The sequence below is a fragment of the Molossus molossus genome, unplaced genomic scaffold, assembly GCF_014108415.1.
Source record: "Molossus molossus isolate mMolMol1 unplaced genomic scaffold, mMolMol1.p scaffold_m16_p_18, whole genome shotgun sequence".
Taxonomy (NCBI): Eukaryota; Metazoa; Chordata; class Mammalia; order Chiroptera; family Molossidae; genus Molossus; species Molossus molossus.
The window spans coordinates 16073620-16099127 of NW_023425353.1; the positions used below are offsets into that span (position 1 = coordinate 16073620).

The following is a 25508-nucleotide window of genomic DNA, read 5'->3' on the forward strand; positions in this document are numbered from 1 at the left end:
GGGGTGCCGGAAGGAGAAGAGAGAGAACAAGAAATCGAAAACCTGTTTGAAACAATAATGGCAGAAAAATTTCCTAACTTGGTGAAGGAAAGAGACATACAAGTCCAGGAAGCACAGAGAGTCCCAAACAAGATGAATTCCAAGAGGCCCACACCAAGACACATCATCATCAAAATGCAAAAGGTTCAAGACAAAGAGAGAATCTTAAAAGCAGCAAGAGAAAGGCAGCTAGTTACCTACAAAGGAGTTCCCATTAGGCTGTCAGCTGATTTCTCAAAAGAAACTTTGCAGGCCAGAAGGGAGTGGCAAGAAATATTCAGAGTGATGAAAAGCAAGAACCTACAACCAAAATTACTCTATCCTGCAAAGCTGTCATTTAGAATCGATGGACATATAAAAACTTTCCCAGGCAAGAAAAAGTTAAAGGAGTTCATCACTACCAACCCGTTATTATATGAAATGATGAAGGGTCTTTTTAAAGAAAAAGATAAAATGTATGAACAAACAAAATGGCAATGAATATATATCTATCAACAATGGAATCTACAAACAAAATGAACAGGAAGAACAGGAACATTCTCATAGATACAGAGAACATTTTGTTGGTTGCCAGTTGGGAAGGGGGTTGGGGGAATGGGTGAAAAAGGTGAAGGGATTAAGAAGCACAAATTCATTGCTAGACTGACAAACCTCAAAGGGAAAGGGGTTGGGGGGGTGGGAAGAGATAAATCAAAGAACTTATATGCATAACCAATGGACACGGACAATAGTTTGGGAAAAGGTGGGAGTGGAGCGGGAGTGGGGAGGAGGGGGTCAATGGGGGAAAAATGTGGAACATCTGTAATACATTTTACATCCAACAATAAAGATGTGGAAAAACAACAACAACAAACAAACAAACAAACAAAAAATCAGATGAGGAAAACATAATACCTAGTATAATGTGTTATTTATGAGCAGATGCTTTAGAGTTGAGAACCTTATAACATTTATCTCAAATTTGTTAGGATTAAATGACGTGTAGGACTTGGTACATGGTAAATGAGTAATAAATTATAGCATTTTTTCACCTGGGGCTCAATTTTCTCACTTTTAAAAATAAGGCATTATTAAGTATAATGGTTAAGGTTGTTGACATCAGAAGGTATAGGTTCTTACCCTGGCTGGTTTGGCTCAGCAGTTAGAGCATCGGCCTAAAGACCAAAGGGTCTGGGGTTCAATTCCAGTCAGGGGCATGTACCTGGGTTGCAGGGGGTTTTTTTTTTTTGGTGGTGGTTTTTAATTAACTTTATATGTTTTTATTGATTTTTTTAGAGAGGGAAAGGGAGTGAGAGATAAAATATCGATGTGAGAGATAAACATTGATTGGCTGCCTCCTGCACACTCCCTACTGGGGATTGAGCCCACAATCCAGGCATGTGCCTTGACTGGGAATTGAACCGGGACCTCAGTCCGCGGGACAACACTCAGTCCACTGAGCCACACTGGCTGGGCTGGGTTGCAGGTTTGAACCCAGGCTGTGATGGGGACCCTGTGGGAGGCAACCAATCAATGTGTCTCTCTCATATTGATGTTCTCTCTTTCTCTTTCTCTTTCTCTTTCTCTTTCTCTTTCTCTTTCTCTTTCTCTTTCTCTTTCTCTCTCTCTCTCTTCCTCCCTCCCTTCCACTCTCTCGCTCTCTAAAAACAAACACACAAACAAACAAACAAACAAAAAACAATGGAAAAATATCCTCAGGTGAGGATTAAGAGAAAAAAAATAAAGAAATGGGTTCTTATCCAGTTCTATTTATCTGTGAGACCTTGGGCAGGTTATTTAACTTCTCTAACCCTGATATTCCTTATTTTTACAACAGACATTTTAGTTGGCCATTAATATCCTGTTTTATAACTTCCATTAGCCACCTGATAAGTAGCACCTCTTAAGTGGAAATCTGAACAATTATTCTGTTTTCATTTGGGGTGGGGGTAGTTAGGATTTAGAGGCTAGAGGTGGAGTGGAGATCAGAATTCTTCCGATCTTTTTTACTTCACTAAAGAGAAAACGTGTTAAAATTTGGAAGAAATTATGAGGAAGGAGACTTATTTTCATTTGTCTTGAGAAACTTAGTTAATTTGAGAATACCCTTAGAATTATGTGAACATTTTAAAAAGGAAAACAGCCATAAAGGCTAAAGGATACAAAAATTTTTTTTTAATCTAGCAAGTTTCCAAAATGAAATTTTAGTTATTCAACAGCTAAGCAACTCTACATTTATCTCTAGTACAAAGGAAGGTTGTTTTCAAGGGAGATAGTCTTTAATGGCATTTAAGTTAAATTTCTAGGAAAATGTGTGGATCTTTCAGGTAATTGCAAGACTTTCGTAAGTTATTAACAAAATTAAATCGTATTTTGCTTCACCCCAAAAATTAATAAACATTTCTATTAAATTGCTTAAACAATTTAAAAAATTTTTTTCCTTATTGATTTTAAAGAGAGAGAGCAAGGGAGAGGGAGAGAGAGAAATATTGATGAGAGAGAACATTGATTGGCCACCTCCTGCATGCCCCCCACCAGGGATCGGCCCACAACCTGGGCATGTGCCTTGACTGGGAGTTGAACCGGCGACCTCCAGGTGCATGGGTCAATGCTCAACCACTGAGACACACCGGCTGGGTGTTTAAACAATTTAAAAGTGTGACTGCAGAAAACAAATTACTTTCTCTTGGTGTTCTTTAAATGTTGTATATTTAATTACATTTAATATTTGGATTTTTTTTTTTTATCCTCACCCGAGGACATTTTTCCATTTTTTGTACAGATAGAGTGGGAGGGAGAGAGAGGAAGAGAGAGAGAGAGAGAAACATCGATGTGAAAGGGACACATCGAGTGGCTGCCACCCGCACGACCAACCAGGGCCGGGAACAAACTGCAACCGAGGTACATGCCCTTAGCGGGAACCGAACCCAGGTCTCTCCGGACCGCAGGCCGACGCTCTAACCGCTGAGCCAAACTGGCCAGGGCTGGATTTTTTTTTTAAAGGCAGGATAAACTCATTATAGAATACAAAATAACTTTTACCTTATGCACCTGAATAAAGAAGTTTTTGCTCTTAATTGCCCAGGGTCACTACTGAGAAATGAGTTTCTGAGGGATAATTCTACCAAATGGAGCTTTACTCAACAGGCCATCAACCATACAAAACAGCTTACTCTTTGAAACTGCAAATTTTACTTACTGAACCCCATCCTGCAGAACACACCAGCTGGAATAAGCAACTACAGAACACTTAGGATGGCACTATTAGGAAAAAAGATTAAATATCCTGGCAATGGGTCTAATTTCTCTCTTAATTTATCTTTGTGAATTTATATATATATATTTTTTATCCTCACCCGAGGACATTTTTCCATTTTTTGTTCAGATAGAGTGGGAGGGGGAGAGAGAGAGAGAAACATAAATGTGAAAGGGACACATTGAGTGGTTGCCACCGCACGACTCATTCAGGGCCGGGGACAAACTGCAACCGAGGTACGCGCCCTTAGCGGGAACCGAACCCAGGTTTCTCTGGACCGCAGGCTGATGCTCTAACCACTGAACCAAACCGGCCAGGACTATCATTGTGAATTTATAAAATGTAGCAAAACAAAAGCAAAATTGGACTATCTGGACTAGTGATTAGTGAGGGGAACAAATAAAGGGAGATTTAAATATTTCTTTTTAAAAAATATTGATGGTTCCAGTTTTCTCCATTACAAACAATGCTGTAATGAACATTGTCTAAACTTCTTACAAGTAACACATAGCAAACTTGAGGGAAATTTTGATTACCACAAATTCCTAGAAGTGAAATTTTTGGATTAAAGAGTATGCATGTTTCACAATTTGACAGATAGGTTATCTTATAGGCATACAATGGAATGCAGCCCTTAAAAAGAATGAGTTAAATGTATAACTACTGATATTTTAAAATGTCCACAGTATATTATTAAATCGAAAAAGGCATTGTTTCAGACTACAAAATCTCATTAACATTTATATAGAGATGTTAGTATTTCAGAAAGGAAAATATGTAAGAATATATGTCAAACACTGGTTAACTCATTCATCAGATTTGAAGATTACTTTTTATATAAGTAGCGCATGGATAAATTCATTTTGTAAAAGTAAGTTAATACTGGATGCACAAACACATACTAAAATATTCAGAAAGTTTTATTCATAAAAGTTCAAAACTTTAAATAATCCAGTGCTCATCAACTAGTGAATGAATAAAGAAATTTGGTATAGTCACACAATGGAATACTACTCAGCAATAAAAATGAACAAACTATTGATACATGATATAACATGGATTAATCCCCATATCATTACACTAGATGAAAGAAGCCACACTCAGACTACATACCATATGATTTCATTTATATGAAACTTTGGAAAGGGCAAAGCTATAGTGACAGCAGATCAGTGGTGGGCCAGGGACTGGAAGTGAGAATGAATTCTAAGGAGTATGAAGAAACTTTTTTGGGTAATAGATATGATTGATATCATGATTATAGTGTTGACTACACTGCTATATGCATTTGTTTAAAATTTATCAAACTGTACATTTAAAATAGGTGAATTTTATTGCATGTAAATTATATTTCAATAAAGTGGATTTTTAAAAAGTACAGATAAAGCTCTCTCGACTATCATTCCCAAACCAGGCTCCCTCCTCTCTCCATACAGGTTAAGCAGGTAACCACTATCACTACTGCATATTCTACTTCAAAGTTCTTGTTGTGCATTTACACATACACCTGGGGAAGTCTACACTTTTATATTACTTACGGTACTCTGTCATTATTTGGCTTTTTCCACTAATTATATCTGGGAGATCTTTTCATTAGATTTATAGTTCTACATTCTAATTCTTGATAGTATTCCATAGTATGGATATACCATAATTTATTCAGCCGTCCCCTATCATTCAACCATATTTGAATGTCATGGTGTGCCAAATTCAGGGAATGCAAAGGAATATGAAAACAGACTAGCCTTGGTTGGAGCGTCCTCCCTTACATCAAAAAGGTTGTGGTTCATAAAAAAGGCGGCAGGTTCAGTTCTCTCAGGGCACATACCTAGGTTATGGGTTCATGAGGGCGACCCATAGAGGCAACCCATGGATGTTTCCCCCATCAGTGTTTCTCTCTCTTCCTCCCCCCTCCCCTCAAATCAATTAAAAAAAAAAAAAAAAGTCCTCCGGTGAGCATTACAAAACACAAAACGGACTTGAGTCCTGCCTTCTTAGCGTTTTCAGACAAGTGGGAGAAAGGAGGGTTGTCAATAGTAATATTAAGAAGTGAAGCCATAACTATGAAGAGCGGTTATGATTCTTTGAGCCGGAGTGCCTTATCTAGTGAAGAAAATATTTACAAGGGGGTTAAACTTCAAAGAGATCTTTGGAGTGGGAGAGCATCCTACACTGCCCCAACAATGTGGGACTATGTGAGAAGTGGTGAAGGTTATGGGGAACTTGCCTTTTCATACATTTTTGTTTCACAAGACGTATGCTTTATTTTGTAATCAGGAAAACATTAAGATCGTAAGTATTTTTAAAGTGAGAAGGCTTCCCACTTCCTCAACATAAGGAATCGAGTTTACATGCCTCTGGGAGAGAAAAGACAGAAAAGCAAGCCTTCCTCGCTGGCTTCTCTTAAAAAGCTGCAGTAGTTGAAAATGTCTCTTGTCTCGACCTAAGATTAGGGATCTTCAGTATGACCTCGCGTGGGGGTTGAAGCCTTCTAGGCCTGGTTTCTGCATCGGTTGCTACAGGCTCTCCGTCTGCTTGTCGGCGTCTAAACAATTATCTCCGGAGAAAGGAGGGCCCGTCTTCACCCCTCCAGTAGGGAATGAGTTCGTGGAACCGGGAATCCCCAGCGCGCGTTGCGTTAGAGGGGCACGCCCAAAAGGCATAAAGATCGGAAGTTAACTACCTCCTAACCCACAATGCATAGCCCACCTTTCCGGAAGCAAGGATTACAACCTCCTGCATGCACTTATCAGGCGGAAGCGATTCGCTGGAGTCTGATTGGAAGTGACAAAACGAGGCATTGTGGGATTTTGTCTCCCGATACGCATGTGCTAACTGGCTTCTCCCGGTTCCTGCAGCCACGTCCCGGAGGTGGCGGCGACTAGAGATGCACGTCAGCGAAGCTGGCCACTCCGTTCTGTGCGCAGGCGCAGTGGCTCTGGCAGCACCGGAAGCGCGGGGGGATGGGCCGGCGGTGACGCGATTTTGTCCGCGTTGGAGGGGCCGGGCCGCTGCCGGAGTCGCCGCGGCTGCCGCGTGACGTGGCACAGCCGAAGCCTTAACACTAGAGCCGGAGCTGCCCGGCAGTAGTCGAGCAGGTCCGCGCCCCGCTAATTCCTGTCCCGGAGCTTCGTCCGACACGCCGGCTAGCGAGCCTTCCCTGCCGCCCTCTTTCGTTCTTAGCTCCTCTTCCTTCTCGCTCAGTTTGCCGGGAACCTGAAAAGAGAAGGCCGGGGGAAGCTACAAACCCCTTCTGCTCCTGCCCATCGCAAGTGCAACTACCGCCATGGGCCTCACCATCTCCTCCCTCTTCTCCCGCCTCTTCGGCAAGAAGCAGATGCGCATTTTGATGGGTGAGTGAGCGGCCGACAGCTGAGTCTGAGCCCCGTGGGGGTCGAGGAAGGCCAGGTTTCTACGTTTGCGGCGGCGTCGGGGCCTGTTTTTGCCTCAGACCGCCGTGGTGGGGGAGGGGCGGCGGTTGAGGGTCGGGAGGAATTCTTAAGGGGGAACAATGGGGTGAAGGGTGGGGTGGTCGTCCCAGACCTGTGTAAGAGGCCCTGTAGCGGTGTGGGCAAGGCTTTCTTCTGCGTTTTGGGTTTCTCTCCTTGATCTTATTAGAAGCCCAACAAGGTTGGGCGGAGATGTGGGGAAAGCGAACTCTCGGATCTCGCAGAGCCCGGAAAGACATTGGCGGGGCCGGTTCTGAGAGTGCTATCTGGCTCCCTTCTTCCCCGGGTGTGGACAGCAGTCGGGAGGGAGAGCGCCTCCAGCCTTCCTCCTCCCCCTTTCCGCCCCGTGTACACACACTGCACACTCGAGTGGTATGTGAGCGAGCGGTCGCCGAGAGCCCTGAGCCGGCCGTGGGAGGAAGTGTCCAGGCCCAGCAAGGTGGCACAAGAGCACCCAAGGGTTCAGAAGAGTCCGGAGTCCTCAGCGCTCTCCGCTAAACTTTGCTTCTCGCTGGGTTCCGCTTCATATATTTTTCTTTTCCTTGTTAATATCTCTAAAAACTGAGTTTTTCATGAATATGTTGCATTTTGCCACTCTTAAAAACTAAATATATTTGGATTCATTCTGGTTTTCAAGCTAATTTTTTATTGATAATTTTATTAGCCCACCTGGCTAGGTTTAATGAAGAAAACTTAGTAATTTTTTAAAACCTGGTAACAAATATTCAGTAACTGAACATCATGAGTTTAATTTTAGAGGAGCCTTCTTAATAATTACAAAGGTGTTCTTTTTAAATTCTTTTGGAAAATATGCTTTTTTAAAACTGCTTTTCAGGGTCATTTTTCGCTCAGCTGAAGGAGAAGGGGCTTGTCATTTGAGTGATGTAAGCATCACTCCGTAGTACTGTGAGTGGTCTCTGCATCATAGATAGTTAAGCTCCATGGACCCGAATAATGCCAAAAGGTGCCCCTCCAACTTTAAAATGGGAACTTGTTGGTTCATTACCTTGTTTTCCAGAGTGTGGAAGGGGTAAAGGTTTTATTTTCGAATTCTACCATTAAAAGTTTTCCAACATAAGTTTCAGTAATATTTCAAGGTGTATTAAGATTAAGGGTACACAGATTTGTTTTGTTTTTTTATTTCCCTGTTAAAATTCTAACTTCTTCACAATGCATGGAACAGTTGTTAATGAATCATTCACAAAGGTAAATCAAAATATTTTCTCTCAAAGAATTTCTCGGATTTCATTTATGAAGAGGAATTTTAGGAGGGCAAACATTTTTTAGGCTCTAAAAGTCGCTGAGAAATGGCAGTCGAAAAAAGCATCTGAAGTAAATGGGAGGACTTTGGACTGTGACAAATGAATTGTCAGCCTGTTCCTTAGAAAGATTAAGGAGTACGTTCCTGGAAATGTAATATGTTTGATCCTTTTACTGAAAATTGTTGGAAATGAATTGCCATTTTTCACTTTCTTAGTCTCTGTGAAGGCTACAAGTTTAGAGGGAGAAGAAAGGTAGAATTATACTATAAGCACATTTCTATTTCTACTATGTATGGAGAACATTTCTCCCCCTACCCCCTAAAAATGGTGGAAAGAAAATGGAAGAGGAAAAGTAATTAACTTTGTGCATTTGTGCAGGGGATAGAAGTCCTGATTTGGAATTACTTATGTTAACTCTTTTGTTACTCAGGTTTGCTATTCTTGTTTTGCATTATAATTTCGGGGTAAATCAGCACAAGACAATTTTTATACTAATTTATCAAATGAATTATAACCATATGATGAATAGAGAAAGAGGTGACTTGGAAGTTTGATAATTCTTAGACATTTTTGTCCAGCTTTATGAGTGACAGCATAAATAAATGGACACTCCTAAGATGTCTGCCCCGCCCAGCCGGTGTGGCTCAGTGGTTGAGTGTCCACCCATGCACCAAGAGGTCACCAGTTCTATTCTTGGTCAGGGCACATGCCTAGGTTGTGGGCCTGATCCTCAGGAGGGGGCATGCAGGAGATGGCCTACCTACTTCTCTGTCATCAATGTTTCTCTCTCTCTCTCATATCAATAAAGGGGAAAAAAAGCAGTTAGCTACTGAATCTGGTTTGCCAAATTACTGTGAGAAGTTTTACATTTTATTCCTACACCTACTTTCCCAAAAGTTCAAGTAATTCAATAAGATAATTGAAGTTATTGGCTACAGTAAACTAGTTAAAAACAATATCATATTTAAAGTAATTTAAACTATAGACTGACAAAAATCTGTTAGTTACAGTTTTTTTCCTCCAAGGAGAAATAGTTCCTGTGACTGATAAGAGCTTAAATTCATTTTCCATCTTATATCTTTCATGTAGCCCTGCATTATGCTATTTTATGTATGATCTCCATATCTTGATCTATTAAGATGTAATCTTGGTAAATGACTCCTCACATTTTGTTTGTATCTGAAAACCACTAATGTGTTCTGTAGAGGAATTATTAATTCTACTCTTTGAACTTGTTGAAAAAGTGTTGCTTTCTAAAAGATACTGGTAAAGTTATGCTTTTCCCTTATATGTGACTTTTTTTGAGGACGGACCAGAGAGGTTTAGGAGGAAGGATCCTCTGATGGTCAGACCTCTTGAGTAATTAGATAAAATAGTTAAGATAGAATATGTCTGCCAGAAAAATCTGAAGGCAGGATGGCAGTGTGTAAATACTGTTTGAGAGCTCTCGCATCAGACTAGGATTTTGTTTTGTTTTCGTTTTTAATTTTTAAAATGAGATGTGATTCATATAACATGAAATTCATACCCATAAACTGTCGTTTCCCCTCACCACCCCAATTCCTCTTGCAACCACTCATCTACTTTCTGTTTCTATGGGTTTGTTTATTTAGAATATTTCATATAATAGAGTCATATAATGTGTGATCTTTAGTGTCTAGCTTCTTTCCCTTGCATCAAGTTTCCTAGGTTTATTCATAATAATAGCATGTATTAGTACTTCATTTCTTCTTTTTTTAATCCTCATCCGAGAATATTTTTCCATTCATCTTCAGATAGCGTGGGAGGGGGAGAGAAAGAGAGAAAGAAACGTCGATGTGAGAGAGAGACATCAACTGGTTGCCTCCTGCACGACCAGGGCCAGGGACTGAACTGCAACCAAGGTACGTGCCCCTTGACCGGAATCAAACCTGAGATTCTGGTCCTCAGGCCGACGCTTAAACCACTGAGCCAAACCGGCCAGGGCAGTACTTCATTCCTTTTTATGGCTGAACAGTAATTCCGTTGTAATAATATACCACATTTTGTTTATCCATTCATCAGTTGATGGAAATGTGGTTGTTTCCACTTTTTGACTATTATGAATAATACTTCTATGAACATTCGTGAAGAAGTTTTTGTGTGGGCATATGTTTTTAATTCTCTTGGGTGAATAAATACCTAGGAGTGGAATGTTGGGTCATATGTTTACTAACTTAAGATTCTGATGAATTGATTAACTGTTTTCCAAAGTAGTTATACCACTTCACATTCCCACCAGTATGAGGGATTTAATTTCTCCACAAGATCTAGGGTTTGACTCTCTGTTCCCTATCACTCCTATGTTTCTGGGGACATTACTGAACCTCAGCTGCTTCATCTGAAAAAGAGGGCTATTTTGGGGATTAAATGATAAAAATGTATGGAATTACCTAGTGATGTGGTTGGAACATAGTAAACACTCAATTTTAAATTATTATGAAGTTGTATTTCAGGCTTCCTTGTAGAAAATTTGAAAGGTAAAGGGAAAATGAAGAAGAAAAAATATATCTGAAATTTTACGCATCTGAAAATATACTTTTTTCTTCCCAGTTTTTTCTATCTCCATTTTTTCTTTTTTTTTTTCTCCAAGTAGCGATAACTGGAATCTAGCTTAATTTAAAATTTAAGTATTTTTTCCTGTCTGGTTTGGCTCAGTGGTAGAATGTCGGCCTGAGGACCAATGAGTCAGGGGTTTGATTCCAGTCAAGGGCACGAACCTCACTTGCAGTTGGGGTTGGTCTCTGGCCATGGTCAGGGTCACGTGGGAGGCAACCAGTCGATGTGCCCCTCTCATGTCAATGTTTCTCTCTCACTTTCTCTTCCTCTGTCCCCCTCCCACTCTGTCTGAACGTAAATAGAAAAAAAATATCCTCGAGTGAGGATTAAAAAAGTTAAAATATAAGAATTTATTGCTGCCATAGTTTGGTAGACATACTTTTTAACATTTGGCAAAGATTTTTGGGGGGTAGTTTTGTTGCTGCTAACGCTTTGGTCAAAGCGTAGGTCCAGTTAAGGAGAGCAAGTAATTTCAGTGTATCTTTTTTTTTAATTTTTTTTTTTTTAATCCTCACCTGAGGACATTTTTTCATCTTTTGTTCAGATAGGGTGGGAGGGAGAGAGAGGAAGACAGAGAGAGAGAGAAACATCGATGTGAAAGGGACACATTGAGTGGCTGCCATCTGCACGACCCAACCAGGGCTGGGGACAAACTGCAACCAAGGTACATGCCCTTAGCGGGAACCGAACCCAGGTTTCTCTGGACCGCAGGCTGATTCTGTAACCGCTGAGCCAAACCAGCCAGGGCTCAGTGTATCTTTCAATACATCGAGTTGTTTATAGGGGGTGAAAGGGAGGGAGGACATAACTGGACTGTATAGATTAGAGTCTTATCTTGGCTAGTTGAGAATTGGTTATAGTTTTCATTTCGTGGGTCTCATTGCTAAATATTGGAATGTTAAGGAAATACAAACCTAAGAAATTACTAAAATGGCACAATATTGTTAGACCAACACGTTTTTGACTAAAGACCTATATAATGAGTTTTAAGTTATGGTAAACATTAATGTGTGCATCTTAAATCTGACACTAGACATACCTTTTAAACCCTGGCCGGTTTGGTTCAGCGGTTAGAGCATTGGCCAGCGGTCCAGAGAGACCCGGGTTTGGTTCCCGCTAAGGGCACGTACCTCTGTTGTAGTTTGTCCCCGGCCCTGGTTGGGGCATGCGGATGGCAGCCACTCAATGTGTCCCTTTCACGTCAGTGTTTCTCTCCCTCTCTCTACCTCCCACTCTATCTGAACAAAAAAATGGAAAAATGTCCTCAGGTGAGGATAAAAAAAAACAACTTATGGTTTGCATATGTATAGCACTGTAATTTTGGGTGCAACTCAAAAGATATCTACGTGATTTTTAGAATCTTCTATGTGGCTTCTATTTTAACTTGTGGATGCTTTAAAAACCTTATGGTTGCATTATTTAGTAAACTACCTTATTAAAATATATTATATATATATGTATATGTATATATTCATTCAAGGCTCTTAAGTAGTCATCTTTCTGACAGATGCATCAGGAACTAGACCCAGTTCAGCATTTTAATAAAGAAAATCTGCTATTTCGGAAATTTGTTCTTTTTTTAATGAAAGTAACGTGTTTATTTTGTTACCAAAAATCTAACAGTATTTAAGTAGAATATTATGCATACTAGCAGGTGTAAAACTTTTATTAAAAGAAAAATTAGATTACTATAACTTAAAATAGTTATATAATTATAATTTGTCTTGATTTTCTTTCAGTCCTTGTCAGTATTTTCGGATTTACATTGTTTTAAATGGCAGTAGGAGGTCCATTTGTATCTCCATGAGGAGTGGCATGTGCCATAGTTCTCAAACTCTTAACTCACATGTTTTTTTCTAATCAGTATCTCAATTTCAATTCTTTTGACTTGGGCTTAATTGTATTTGGACTTAGTTAAAGGGGACTTTTGCTTTATTTTAAAATTGGCTCAAAATCACCTGAGGGGATTTATGCTCTCAAGAGACTTAGCTTTTTTGAACAATGAAAATTCATATGTTCTTCCCATTTTCTGTATTTTTATTAAGGATGCCAAGCTTTAAGGTAGCTACTTTTGTTTCTTTGTGTGTTTTTTAGAATTATGTTTTCTGATCTTTTTGGTAATGTTCCATACTTAAAAAACAAAACACTTCCTGGTAACAGTTGGTTTTTCTTATGTCAGTGAGCTAGGGCTGAATCCCCAGTTAAAGAAGTAGGGAACAAAGTTTGATTAGAGGACACAGGAATAAGAAGGTATAAGATGCTCTAGTTTCCAGAGAGTTCTTAAAGCTACCCTTTATAGGGAACAGAGCAGAAAAGGGTTGTTATATGGATTGGAGTCTGAATTGCCTGTGGCCTTTAGTTCTATTTTGAAGTAACTGAAAAAAATTAAACTTATTTGCATCGGAGTGTAAATTAGGTAAGTGAGGTGATTTTTCTGGTTTTCTTTTAAAACGTAATAGGGTTGGTTTCATGTGCTTAGTCTTGCTTTGAATTAAATATATGAAAAGCATCCTTACTTAAATCACTACTTAGTTGAATTTCAAAATCTGTGGTAGTGGAAATCCAGGGATCTCCTTACAACAATGGTACATTCAATGAGATTATTAGATATTGACCTTCCAGTTATGAAGGCTTTAGCAAACAATGTAGAATATGTAGGTTTTGAGAGATTCATTCTTAAAATAAGCATTCTATTATTTGTTCTTCAAATTACTGTAATAAAGTGGTATGCCCTTTTGTTTTAATAGGGATCCCTCCCCTCCTCTCCCCCCCAGAAATAGGCACCTTCTTCCACATTTGTATATGCCTCAAAGGAAGCATTTTAGGAATTTAGACATATTTTGGAGATGAATATGATAGAACCATTCTTCAGACTTTTTTAAAAAATATTTTTTCTTTATTGATTTGAGAGAGAGAGAGAACATCGATTGGTGGCCTCCTGCATGCCTCCCACTGGGGATTGGGCCCACAACCTGTTCATGTGCCCTGACTGGGAATCACACTGGTGAGCTCTTGGTGCATGGGTCGATGCTCAACCACTGAGCCACACCAGCTAGGCATAATTTGTGTTTTTAAAAATGGTAGTAGATTATAGAATTAATACAGACTTTAGTTGGAGGAGATCATAGATTATCATATCCAGTCCCCTTATTTTATATAGTTAATTCCTCTGGCTTCAGTTTCTTAAAGTGACTTGTTTAAAGGTACTTGACTAGTTTGTGGCAAAGCAAATATAGAGATTAATGTCTGATACTATTTTCTTTTCACTACTACATGCCATCTCTTTGGGTCTAGAAAGAAAAAATGAAAAGGCAACACTTTCTGTAGGAAGTGTTTCCTTTGGAAATCAGAAATGAGGTAATTTTATTTCTAACTCATTTGTGCCTTGACTAGTGAACTTGAGCTTTCAAACTGTATATTTGTTGCAGAATTATTTCTTAGTGTATGATTTTGGTCTAGATTTAAAACCTGTGATGTCTTTTTCTAGTTGGATTGGATGCTGCTGGCAAGACGACCATTCTGTATAAACTGAAGTTAGGGGAGATAGTCACCACCATTCCTACTATTGGTAAGAAAGTTTACAGGTGATTACTATAACGTGAAATAGAATAAAGTTTAATTTGAAAACTGCCTTGTTTTTAAAGACTTTATGTTTTTAGAGCAGTTTTAGTTTCACAGATAAATTGGGAGGTTCCCCAAATTATCCCTTGCCCCTACACATGCATAGCATTCCCCATTGTCAACACACATTTGTTACAATTGGTGAATTTACATCTTCACTTCATATTTACCCAGACCACATTTACCTTAGGGTTTATTTTTGGTATTACATTCAATGGGTTTAGACAAATGTACAACATGCCTTCATGATAACAACTCCTAGGTTTTTTTAAGTTTGTTGATTATTTAGTGGGACTTTAAAAAAAAGCAATTCTGAGAATTCCACAGTAAAGGGATTATTTTCTTAATGTGCACAACAGTCTTTTTCTTTCTTTTTTTTTTTTGTAGGTTTTAATGTGGAAACAGTAGAATATAAGAACATTTGTTTCACAGTATGGGATGTTGGTGGTCAAGATAAAATAAGGCCTCTCTGGAGGCATTACTTCCAGAATACCCAGGTAAGGAGTGCTATACATTTTTTATAACCTTTCTTTATAGGTTTCATGCTCTAAAGTTTATGTTAATATTTACTATTTAACTGGCTGTTGGTGTTTACTATATGAGTTGGCATTCTTCTTATCACTACTTACATATTTGTCAGTGGACTCTTACTCAGTCTTTTAAAGGCTAAATTACTGAGGGCGGAAGAGTTACATAGCCATCATAGTAATATTTTTAAGTGGGGGGCGAGTTATTTTCAAGATTGAATTCAATGTCTCATCAGTAATGCCATTGGTTTCTTTATTAGTTTAGAAAGTAAGGTCTGTATAAACTTTCTGTCATTATAGTTTTTAATGAGTATACGACAGTAGTCCTTTGTTTAGCCCGGTAAATTGTTTACTTTATTAAAATAAATTGTAAAAATATATTAAGATAGATATGCCTTGTTGATTTGTAAGATAATTTTATATTATTATGTAGTGTATATGATAACGGCATGAGAGAGACATTAGAACAGAAGTTTTCAATTTGGCTGCTGCACATTGGAACATTTGGAGAGCTTTCAGAATCCCAAATCCCTGATCATAACCCCAGACCACTTTGATCATAATCTCTGGGAATATAAACTAGGCATTAGTAGTGCTTCTCAGACTTTAATGTTCCTATTAATTACCTGGGTATTTGTTAAAATATGAATCAGTTCACTAGGGCCTAGCTAAATAAGGTCTGAGGTTTCTAGCAAGTTCTCAGGTGGTGGTGCTGCAGGTGTGGGACCTTTGAGGAGCAAGGCTCTAGTACAGAGTTTTTCAGCAGCAACACTGTTGACATTTCAGGCTGAATAATTCTGTTGTTGGGTGAAGGGAGGGCTCTCTTTCACATTGTAGGATATTTAGCAGCATTCCTGGCTTCTTCCATTAGCAACACCCTTCTTCCCCCCAACCCAGCTGCAATACCCCAGATTGCTCCCTCTTGAAAACCACTGCTCTAGTCTGTCTTAATGTGAAGAAACTGAAGCTTGGAATGACTTATCTAAGACTAGAGAGCTGGTTATTGCTCTACATTTCTGTTTAACCTGCTTCCAACTCTATATTGTGTTTCCAAAGTAATGTGGAATGTTAACAAGCACTTCATATGTTTACGATTTGCATATATCCATCATTCTTTTTCTTTCATTTTTATACCATTGTATACAAGTGAGGTACATTGCCACCAGGTGGCAGTGAATACCCCAGATGAATGGCTGGAGCAACCAGGTTTAAGTAATATGCCTTGTAAAGTAAGTGGCTTGTTTTTTTATTTAAAAATTAGAATGTTAGCATAGCTGTGGTTAGAAAAGATATTTTGATATGAGTCACATGCTTTTAAAAACTTTTTTGGGGGAAATTTTCAAATATACCCAAAAGAAGAGAGTATAACATAATAAACTCCCACATGTCTATTACTTTACTTCAGTTATTAGAGAATATAGCCATATTTGTGTAATTGGTACTCCTCTCTAAGGTACTTCACCTTTAGGATTATTTTTAAGTAAGTCATAGGGAAAAAATAAAGTCATAGGTATTTCATTTAGGGAACATGCTTTTTAAAAAAAAATACGTTCTTACTGCTTTTTTTAGAGAGGAAGGAGGAGAGAGAGACACGTATGGACTGGCCACCTCCCACATACACACTCACCTGGAATCGTGCCCGCAACCCAGGAACTTTAGCCAGGACTTCTCAGTCCTTGGGACAATGCTCAGTGCACTGAGCCATGCCAGCTGGGCCAGGGAACATACATTTGAAGTAAAATTAGGTGTGAAGTAAAACTGTTAATCCTAAACTTTATCATTCTTAACCAAGGGTAACCTGGTCTTATCCCTAGATTTGTTTAGAATGCTTGTAATTTACTTTGTGATCTTAATTTAAGATGAGATCTATTCCTGACTCTTTGGATCACCTTAAATCAAAAGTCCAAGTACTTCTTCTTGGGGATTTTATGCCTGCTGGAGAAAGCTTTGTGTGTTACCTAATCACAGCTGATCTCTTATAACTAGTTTTTCCAGCATTTCTGACTAGTTCTTTTAGTTATAAAATTTAAAAAACTAATTATGCCATTTATAACCATGCTTTTGTGTGAACCATCCAGCACGCAGTGTTTGTTGTAGTAAATTCCTTTTCCCTCACTAGGTATATCCAATTGTTTTGTTCTAAACAATTAAGTAAATATTTGGCCATTTATGTATTCTTTTCTTTTAGTAACCAGGCTTATCTTTAGAATTCTAGCTCTTCTCTATGCTGTTCAAGGGAGTGAATAACTTAGAATTTATTCTTAAAATAATTCTGTTTCTAAATAAAATTACTTTGGAACTGATAGCATTACTTAACATTTTAAAACAATAAAAATGAATTGTTAGTACAGAAAAAAGTAGATTGTTTTAGAGGCATTAATGAACTCTTTAAGAGGAGTAGATTCTAAAAAGGAACAGCTTTGGGAATAGTAGGCGACAACGTGAACTAAATGCCTGTGATAAGCCAAGCACTGTGCTAGATATTTTTTGTACCTCTGTGATTACATTTAGTTTTTAAAAGGTTTTTAAAGTTGGTGGCAGAGGAGGCATGTTTAAGGATTAGATAATTTATATAAATAGTAAGTATTGATAAGATTTGAATTTAGCTGTCTTTCCATAGCACTAAAAGTTGTTTAAAAGGTTAGAATGTGTAAAATGATGGTTTCCAACAGAGTTAAAGGAAATAGGTTTGAAAGTTGCTAGTTCAAAAGGATATTATATGAAATAATTAGGGGTAAATACAAAGACCTTTGCCCTCTGGATTTAATCTAGTTACTTACATAAGTAATAACAAGTCAGTTTGTGATTAAAGTTGACAAATGATCATAAATATTCTGTGATCAGGGTTGTGGGAGAATATTCAAAATAATCACTTTTGTATTAATAGGAATAGATTTTAATAAAGCCATAAAATTAATCTGCCCTCCCATTGAAAAATTTTTTATACTTTTCCATTTGAAAGTTTTTAGGAAAGTTTTAATTCAACTAACTGCTTCCCAATTCCATTTTTTCTGTAGTATAGAATTCTAATATTTGTGAATATCTTTTTTTTTTTTTTTTTTAATGGTATGTGCCCCTAGCAGAAACCGAAGCTGGGACTCTGGTCCACAGGCCTATGCTCTGCCGCTGAGCCAAACTGGCCAGGGCAATTTGTGAACATCTTTAAGAATGATTACTACCACCCGGCCAGCGTGGCTCACTGGTTGACCCTTGCTCCAAGAGGTTGCTGGTTTGATTACTGGTCAGGGCACATGCCCAGGTTGTGGGCCCTATCCCCAGTGGGGTGCATTCAGGAGGCCACCAGTCAGTGTTCTCTCTCATCAATGTTTCTATCTCCACCCCGTTCAAATCAAAAAGAAAAAATTTTTTAAAAAAGGAATGATTACTACCTTCCTTTTTGTTAAGAATTTCTTGTTTGATAAGTCAGCCATGAATTTCTAAAAATATGTTTTTCTCAAGACTTACTGACCCTGATAGAGTTGGCAGGGAACATTCTGGGACAAGGCTAACTTTTTCTGCTGAAGCATATTAAAACTTAAAGTAGTGTGCCTCCCCCCCCCCCTTTTTTTTTTAACACTTTTGCGCACCTTTAAATGGGTTCAGTTAGTAAATTTATGAATCTTTGGCTTATTCTTTTTCTTTTGTTCCCACTTGTGGCCATTTTGTTGCTTAAACTTACCTGTACTTAAACATGCGAGGACATAGGGAAGGAGGGGAATTGGGTAAAATTTATTCTTAGTGCAGTTGAGAAAAGTTATCAGTTAAGAGTAAGATTTCTTTTGATTTAAAATAAAAGTTCAATTGAAATAAAAAATAGTGCTCAAATTTGTTTTCAGTATTTAGAGCCCTGTTTTCTTTTTTTTAATAATGGGACATTTTCATGTCAACATTTACCTCTTAATATGGTTTTGCTGCCTATAGTTGTATACTTGTGTTTTATATTTAGTGTGTCCTTTAAATTTAACTGTCATACTTTAAACAATTTTTTTCCAGGGTCTTATTTTTGTGGTAGATAGCAATGATCGTGAAAGAATTCAGGAAGGAGCTGAAGAGCTGCAAAAAATGGTAAAAATATTTTTTAAATTTATTATTTTTAGGATGCATATTTTTGAGTGACAGTGTTAGTTGCTGGCACATGTTAACTGTGATTAGATTACACAACTGAAACTTTTTAGAGCTAGAAAGAACCCTAAGAACTATCATCACAGGTTCTTAAGAATGCACATAAAAATCTGTAGAGCTTTTTACAAAAACACACAGAAGAGTAGCTATTTCAGTAAGTTACGAGGAAAGCCCAGCTTGTTTTTAGAATGCTCCATGACTGGTTTTGATGCTTATCTCTGGTTGAGGAGGTTTACATTAGTCCAGTCTTTTATTTTATAGATATAAAACCTGTAGTTTTGAAACTTGTGACGTGGGGATTCTGGTTCAAATTCTTTGTTCCTAAGGTCATTAAGTTCAGTTTTCTCTTTATTGCATCTACAGTGCATACTTTGAAATGTTTCGTAATAGTAACCATGATAAAGAATTCCACCCGAAGGTAGTAGGATTTTGGTTGACAGTGGCATTTTGGCCTTACCGTGTATTGAATTAATATTTTCATGTGTTTGTATTGCTAAAAAGCCTGGGGGGGGGGGTGATGTTGAGGAAACTTGTCATGGTTTCAAATTGTGGCCATAAAATATTTACTGAAATGAAATTTTAATTCTTACTCATTGCTTCTGAGACCAGAGTGCAGTTTGTAAAACCATTGTGTCAGTGTATGTGTAACTAAACTGGTGGTTTTTTTTGTCTATTTATTTGCAAATAGCTTTGAGATAAAAGTAACATACCATAAACTTCATTCATTTAAAATAAAATATACAAGTTGGTGGTTTTTAGTTTACAAAATGAAACTACAGTCTCATTTTAGAACATTTTCATCGGCACATAAAGAAATTGTAGAACTATTAGTATTTATTCCCCATTCCTTTCCCCACTTCACCCCACACCCTCAGCCCTGAAATCCACTAATCTTTTTCTTTTCTCTATACTTATGCTTATTCTGGACATTCATATAATTGGAATCATGCCATAATGTGGTCTTTTGTTACTTCTTAAATTTTTTGTTACTTTGCACTAAGCATAAGTTTTCAAGGTTCATCCATATTGTATCATGTATCAGTACCTCATTTTTACTGGCTTTCTAGTCTTGGTATGATTCTTGTATTTTTCATGATATTGTTAATGCCCTAATCATTGTATTATTGTTCCAGTGTTAGTTCAGCTGACTGGAAAGGATAAAAGTCCAAAAAAGAACCATTATCTAAATACTTTTACTACTAAGTACCAAGATCCAATCATAAATATTTATTGCCATATGTATTTCTTGTCCTTGCCAGTTCTGACCTCCAGTGGATGATCATGAAGACTGAATAAATTATTTACCTTAATGGAATATAGGATGGTTGGCTTGAAAAAGTTCTGCTTTTGAAGGCATATAATTATTTGCTCAGGATTTAAAAACTGAAGGATAAGAGATTTAAGTTGTAGGAATACCTTAACTTTATATAGAGAAATTGGGTTGTTATTTAATAAATAGTATATATAGGAAGACAGTGTTTTACCCAGTTTGTTACAATAATTGGATTCCAGTTTTATAGTTGCTAACATCTTAGCTTTTATTTTTAGCTTCAGGAAGATGAGTTGCAAGATGCAGTGTTGCTGCTTTTTGCAAACAAACAGGATTTGCCAAATGCTATGGCCATCAGTGAAATGACAGATAAATTAGGTCTTCAGTCTCTTCGTAACAGAACAGTAAGTATTTGGTTTATATTAACTCCTTGACTATTAAAATTATTAGGATAATTGTTTTAGCTGATATTTAGTTTAAAAATTTATTTACTGCCCTGGCCGGTTTGGCTCAGCGGTTAGAGCGTCGGCCTGCGGTCCGGAGAGACCCGGGTTCGGTTCCCGCTAAGGGCATGTACCTCGGTTGCAGTTTGTCCCCGGCCCTGGTTGGTCGTGCGGGTGGCAGCCACTCGATGTGTCCCTTTCACATCGATGTTTCTCTCTCTTTCTCTCTCCCTCCTGCTCTATCTGAACAAAGAATGAAAAAGTGTCCTCGGGTGAGGATAAAAATAAAAATAAAAATTTATTTACTGTCTTCTTTGAACAGATAATGAACACATTATTTTACTTTAGTGTATTGTTGCTTATACAAACATGCACTTTCAGGCTTTATTTCATACCTTTATAAATGTGTTCAGTTTCACTTTAGCATATGCTGATATTTTCTTCTTTCTTTAGCTTTAAATTTTTTTTTTCTTTATTGATTTTAAAAGGGGGGGGAGAGACAGACATCGATGAGAGAGACTATTGATTGGCCTTCTCCTGCATGCCCCCCACTGAGGATTTGGCCCACAACCTCTTGGTGCATGGGTCGATGCTCAGTCTACTGAGCCACACCAGTTGGGCTTTTTTTTGGTGGTATGTGCCATTGCAGGAACTGAACCTGGGACTCTCTGGTCTACAGGCTGACGCTCAACCGCTGAGCCAAACTGGCCAGGGCTGGGCTTTTTCTTTTTTTTTTAGCTTTTAATAAATACCTGTTTAGGATCTAAAGATTTAAATACCTTTATTTTATGTTAATTTCATCCTCAGACTGTTTAGTATTGATAAATATGTGGAAAAGTGTACTGTATGTGAATGTAATATTGAAAGATTATTGATAGTTTTAATTTTATATCTTCATTAGCGCTGCAGCAAATAAATTATAATTTGATTTTTAGCAGCCATATTTTAGATGATATTGTTTTGTACTGTTTGCATGATAATGTCAAAAGCTTGTGGGATCTATAATTATGTATACTTAGTAAGTTTTGAATTTAAAATTATAAATACTCTCTAATAGCTTATTTTATATCAGTGATTTAAATATTGGCAAAACACAACATGGTTTTATTTGTAAAGATGATATCACAAACTATATATAAGCTACAGTAGTCTTTCATGATCTTGTCAACAAGGCAAATACAGTGCTGTGGCAGTAACTGTAAAGACTGTTTGACATAGTAAACTGCAAATGATACCAGTTTTTCATGTAATGAAGATATTAATTCATGCCTTTTCCCAGCCTTCTAGGTTACTGAGGTGTTTTATATTCAAATAATACTTGGCAACGTGGTATATTTGCAGTGGTTTTGCCATATTAAACCAAGGATTTTATTCTAAGGCAAAATAAAACTAGTGAATAAAGAAAATAATAAAATAAACTATCCCTTTTAGGTTAATTAAATTGCTTTCTGAGTCTTTTTGTATTTGTAACTTTTTATGGCAGTACACACAATTACTGAAGATAAGATTGATTACTATATTAAAAAGTAGAACTTTTTAGCCCTGACTGGTTTGGCTCAGTGATTAGAGTGTTGGTCTGTGGACCAAAGAGTTGTGGGTTCGATTCTGGTCAAGGGCATGTACCTAGGTTGCGGTTTGTCCCCTGCCTGGTCAGGATTGTGCAGGAGGCAACCAGTCGATGTGTCCCTCTCATTTCAATGTTTCTCACTTACTCCCTCTCTCTTCCTCTCTCTCTCCCTCTCTCCCACTCTGTCTGAAGAGAAGTAGAAAAACATCCTCGGGTGAGATTTTTTAAAAAAAAGTAGAACTCTTTGGAATGCATAAGATAGTGAAATTATCTGAAAAGCTTATCTCTAAAAAAATAAGCCTATACTCTTTTAAAATGTTGCCTCCTGTATTTTGAACTTTTTTTTTTTTTAATCCTCACCCAAGGACATTTTTCCTTTTATATATATATATGCCCCTAGCGGGAACCGAACCTGGGACTCTGGTCCACAGGCCGACGCTTCAACCGCTGAGCCAAACTGGCCAGGGCAATTTTTCCATTTTTTGTTCAGATAGAGTGTGAGGGAGAGAGAGAGAAATATCATTGTGAAAGGGACACACCGAGTGGTTGCCACCTGCACAACCCAACCAGGGCCGGGGACAAACTGCAACCGAGGTACATGCCCTTAGCAGGAACCAAACCCGGGTCTCTCTGGGCCACAGGCTGATGCTCTGACCGCTGAGCCAAACCGGCCAGGGCTTGAACTTTTTTAAAAAAATGGGAAACAAGGGTTATAAGGACCAGGTGGGTAGTTTATTAGTTACTAATCTTCCCATGAATTTTTTAGATTAAGTAGTGGATAGTTGATTAAATTTAAGTTATGGGTAGGGGTAGCTTTAAATGTGAGTTTTTTGAGAAGCAAGAGTTATGAGAGAACTCCCAATCTATATACAGTTACTGAGATCATTAAATATAAAATTAATTATTTGAGATATAATACTTTAATGTATTTACTGATTCCTTTGGTTTTATATAGTTTGTTTTCTTTTTTTCCTATACATTTATGGTAACTGCTGGTTAAATAATACCCCTGCGCCATTGGGGGAAAATATTAATTTTCTGATTCAGAAATTTTAAACACTGTGTTATACATAGTCTTATGTTAATCAAGTACTTTCTTGTTTTTTCTTTATAGTGGTATGTTCAAGCTACTTGTGCTACACAAGGAACTGGTCTGTATGAGGGACTTGACTGGCTGTCGAATGAGCTTTCAAAACGTTAAATGAAACTGGATATCTAACCAAGGACATGTTTGATAGAATTGGTCTAGGCTTGTTACAACAAAATTAGTTTGCATCTTGGTTATTAAACAGTATCTGGGACTGGTTTGGGCAGAATATTACAGCGTTTAAACTTATTTTGTTGCCAATTATTGTTTACCAAGTATAATGTTGCACTTTAGCAATATGCTTGGTTTTAAAAAAAATTCTTCTTAACTTGGGGAAAGAAATATCCTCTTTTAATTTTACTTCCCTTAAGCCTAAATGCCTGGATTTAGCAATTGTGACAACTTAAAATAAATCTGTTTTGAATGTTTTTTGAGCCCACAACAAATAATGTTTTAAAGTTATTCCCTTGCTACTTTACTGATACCTTTATCATTCCTGGGACAGTCTGCTGATTTAAAAACAAAATGTAGCATTCCATTTGTATTTATTTTTCTCCCTTGCCAAAAAGATTTTCTAATACTGCTTGTACCAGCCAGGGAAATACTCCAAAACACTATTGAGATCTCTTGCACTGAGAAACTTATTATTTTTCCCCTCATTATTGACTCCTGACTTCCATCAGCCAAGCTTACCTTGGTGTGGTTGGGATTCAATAGCTAATTAGTTCTGTGCTGGTAGCAAAGAGTTCATACTGAGATGATTTTTAATACCCAGCAGATTGTCTGTCTTTATATTGTATCTTTTTTATGTTGCATGTTGCTTTTGGTATCAGCCTGACTCTTTGCCCAGTATATGATAGTTCTGCTGGTTTTATTGTTTATTGGTGAACATATCTTAAGAGTTTTTGGAAAACTCATCAAACTCAAATGAATAAGTCTTCTTCATAACCCATTTGAAATTATTCCTAATAAAATGATAAAATATGTAATTGTGTGTTTTCTTTTAGTCTGAAAGATGTTTGAAATTGATCTTATTTAGCAAAGTTGATTTATATAGTTTACACTGTGAACAATAATACAGATTCCAGTGAGTTTATTAATTGTTTAAGTTAGAAGTAAAATATGGGTTGCTATCGTGTATATAACAGAGTGGGGAAGCAGCTTAAAAAATTTAGTTGTATTTGATAAAATACCATTTTGACACTGTACATTTCTAAAAACAGATCAAGAGTAAAAAGCTGTAATAAAATGAACTTCCCAGAAAGCATGTGTTTAAGTGTTGTTTCATGGAAGAATACATAGACTATTAGTGATGCTGCTTTTCTATTTAGAGGAAAAACGTTCACAGGCACTTTATAGCTTCACAAATTTCAGAGCTGCAGAGAGATGCGTGTGACTAATTTTTTGTTAATAAGACAGTAAAGGTATATGCCTCATTAACTACATCTATTATTAAGGCCCTGGCGGGAGTGGCTCAGTTGCTTGAGCATTGTTCTATGCAGCAAAAGGTCACTGGTTCTATTCCTGTTGAAGGCACATGCCCAGGTTGTAGGCTCGATCCCCTGTGAGGATGTGTACAAGAGGCAGTCCTTCGATGTTTCTCTATCTCCCTCTCCCAAAAAATATAGATAAAATCATATTTAAAAATAAAAAAAAAGTTTTTAAGGACTTGACTTGGTAACCTTATGAGTAACTTAGTTTTTGTCTATAAAGTTGTATGTATTTTATAAACCTTGCTTTTTTTAATGGTTTTTTTTTTTTTAATCCTCACCCGAGGATATTCTTCCATTTTTTGTTCAGATAGAGTGGGAGGGGGAGAGAGAGAAACAAACATCGGCCTGAAAGAGACCCATCAAGTGGTTGCCGCCCACACGACCCAACCAGGGCTGGGGACAAACCACACACAACTGAGGCACGTGCCCCTAGTGGGAACTGAACCCGGGTCTCTGGACCGCAGGCCGACACTAACTGTTGAGCCAGACTGGCCAGGGCTTTAATGATTCTTAATGGCTTGAATAGATTTAGATAAATTTGTGGGTTGAAATTTTATTTTCATAACCAAACACATGCATAGTTTTGAATTGTAAAAAAAAAAAATAAAGCTACTGGTTCAAGTGCAACGAAACTGGAATTAAGTAGACAATGATTTTCAAACAGGTTACTGGGATAAAGTATGCGTTTAATGCGTGTCACTTTGATGTAACTGCAACTTTCTTAGCCCACCATATGAATTTTCTCTTCTTACCTCCAAATAAGAAAGGTATTTCTTTGTGGGTAAAACTAAGATCTGGTAGAGTATGTATAGCTTT

General features: G+C 37.6%; 1 protein-coding gene across 2 annotated transcripts; it reads left to right on the forward strand.

Annotated features, from left to right (window-relative positions):
- The first annotated feature begins 6284 nt into the window (after window positions 1–6284).
- Window positions 6285–24478, forward strand: ARF4 (ADP ribosylation factor 4). Of its 2 annotated transcripts, none has more exons than XM_036266743.1 (6): window positions 6285–6627; window positions 14050–14130; window positions 14571–14680; window positions 18704–18775; window positions 20381–20506; window positions 23227–24188. In XM_036266743.1, the coding sequence occupies exons 1-6, from the start codon at window positions 6561–6563 to the stop codon at window positions 23311–23313; spliced, it is 543 nt and encodes a 180-aa protein (XP_036122636.1). In that variant the 5' UTR covers window positions 6285–6560; the 3' UTR covers window positions 23314–24188. The 2 variants fall into 2 exon arrangements, with proteins under 2 accessions (XP_036122636.1, XP_036122635.1); XM_036266742.1 differs by lacking the exon at window positions 6285–6627 and adding an exon at window positions 6901–7162 and having other exon boundaries at window positions 23227–24478.
- The last annotated feature ends 1030 nt before the right edge of the window (window positions 24479–25508 follow it).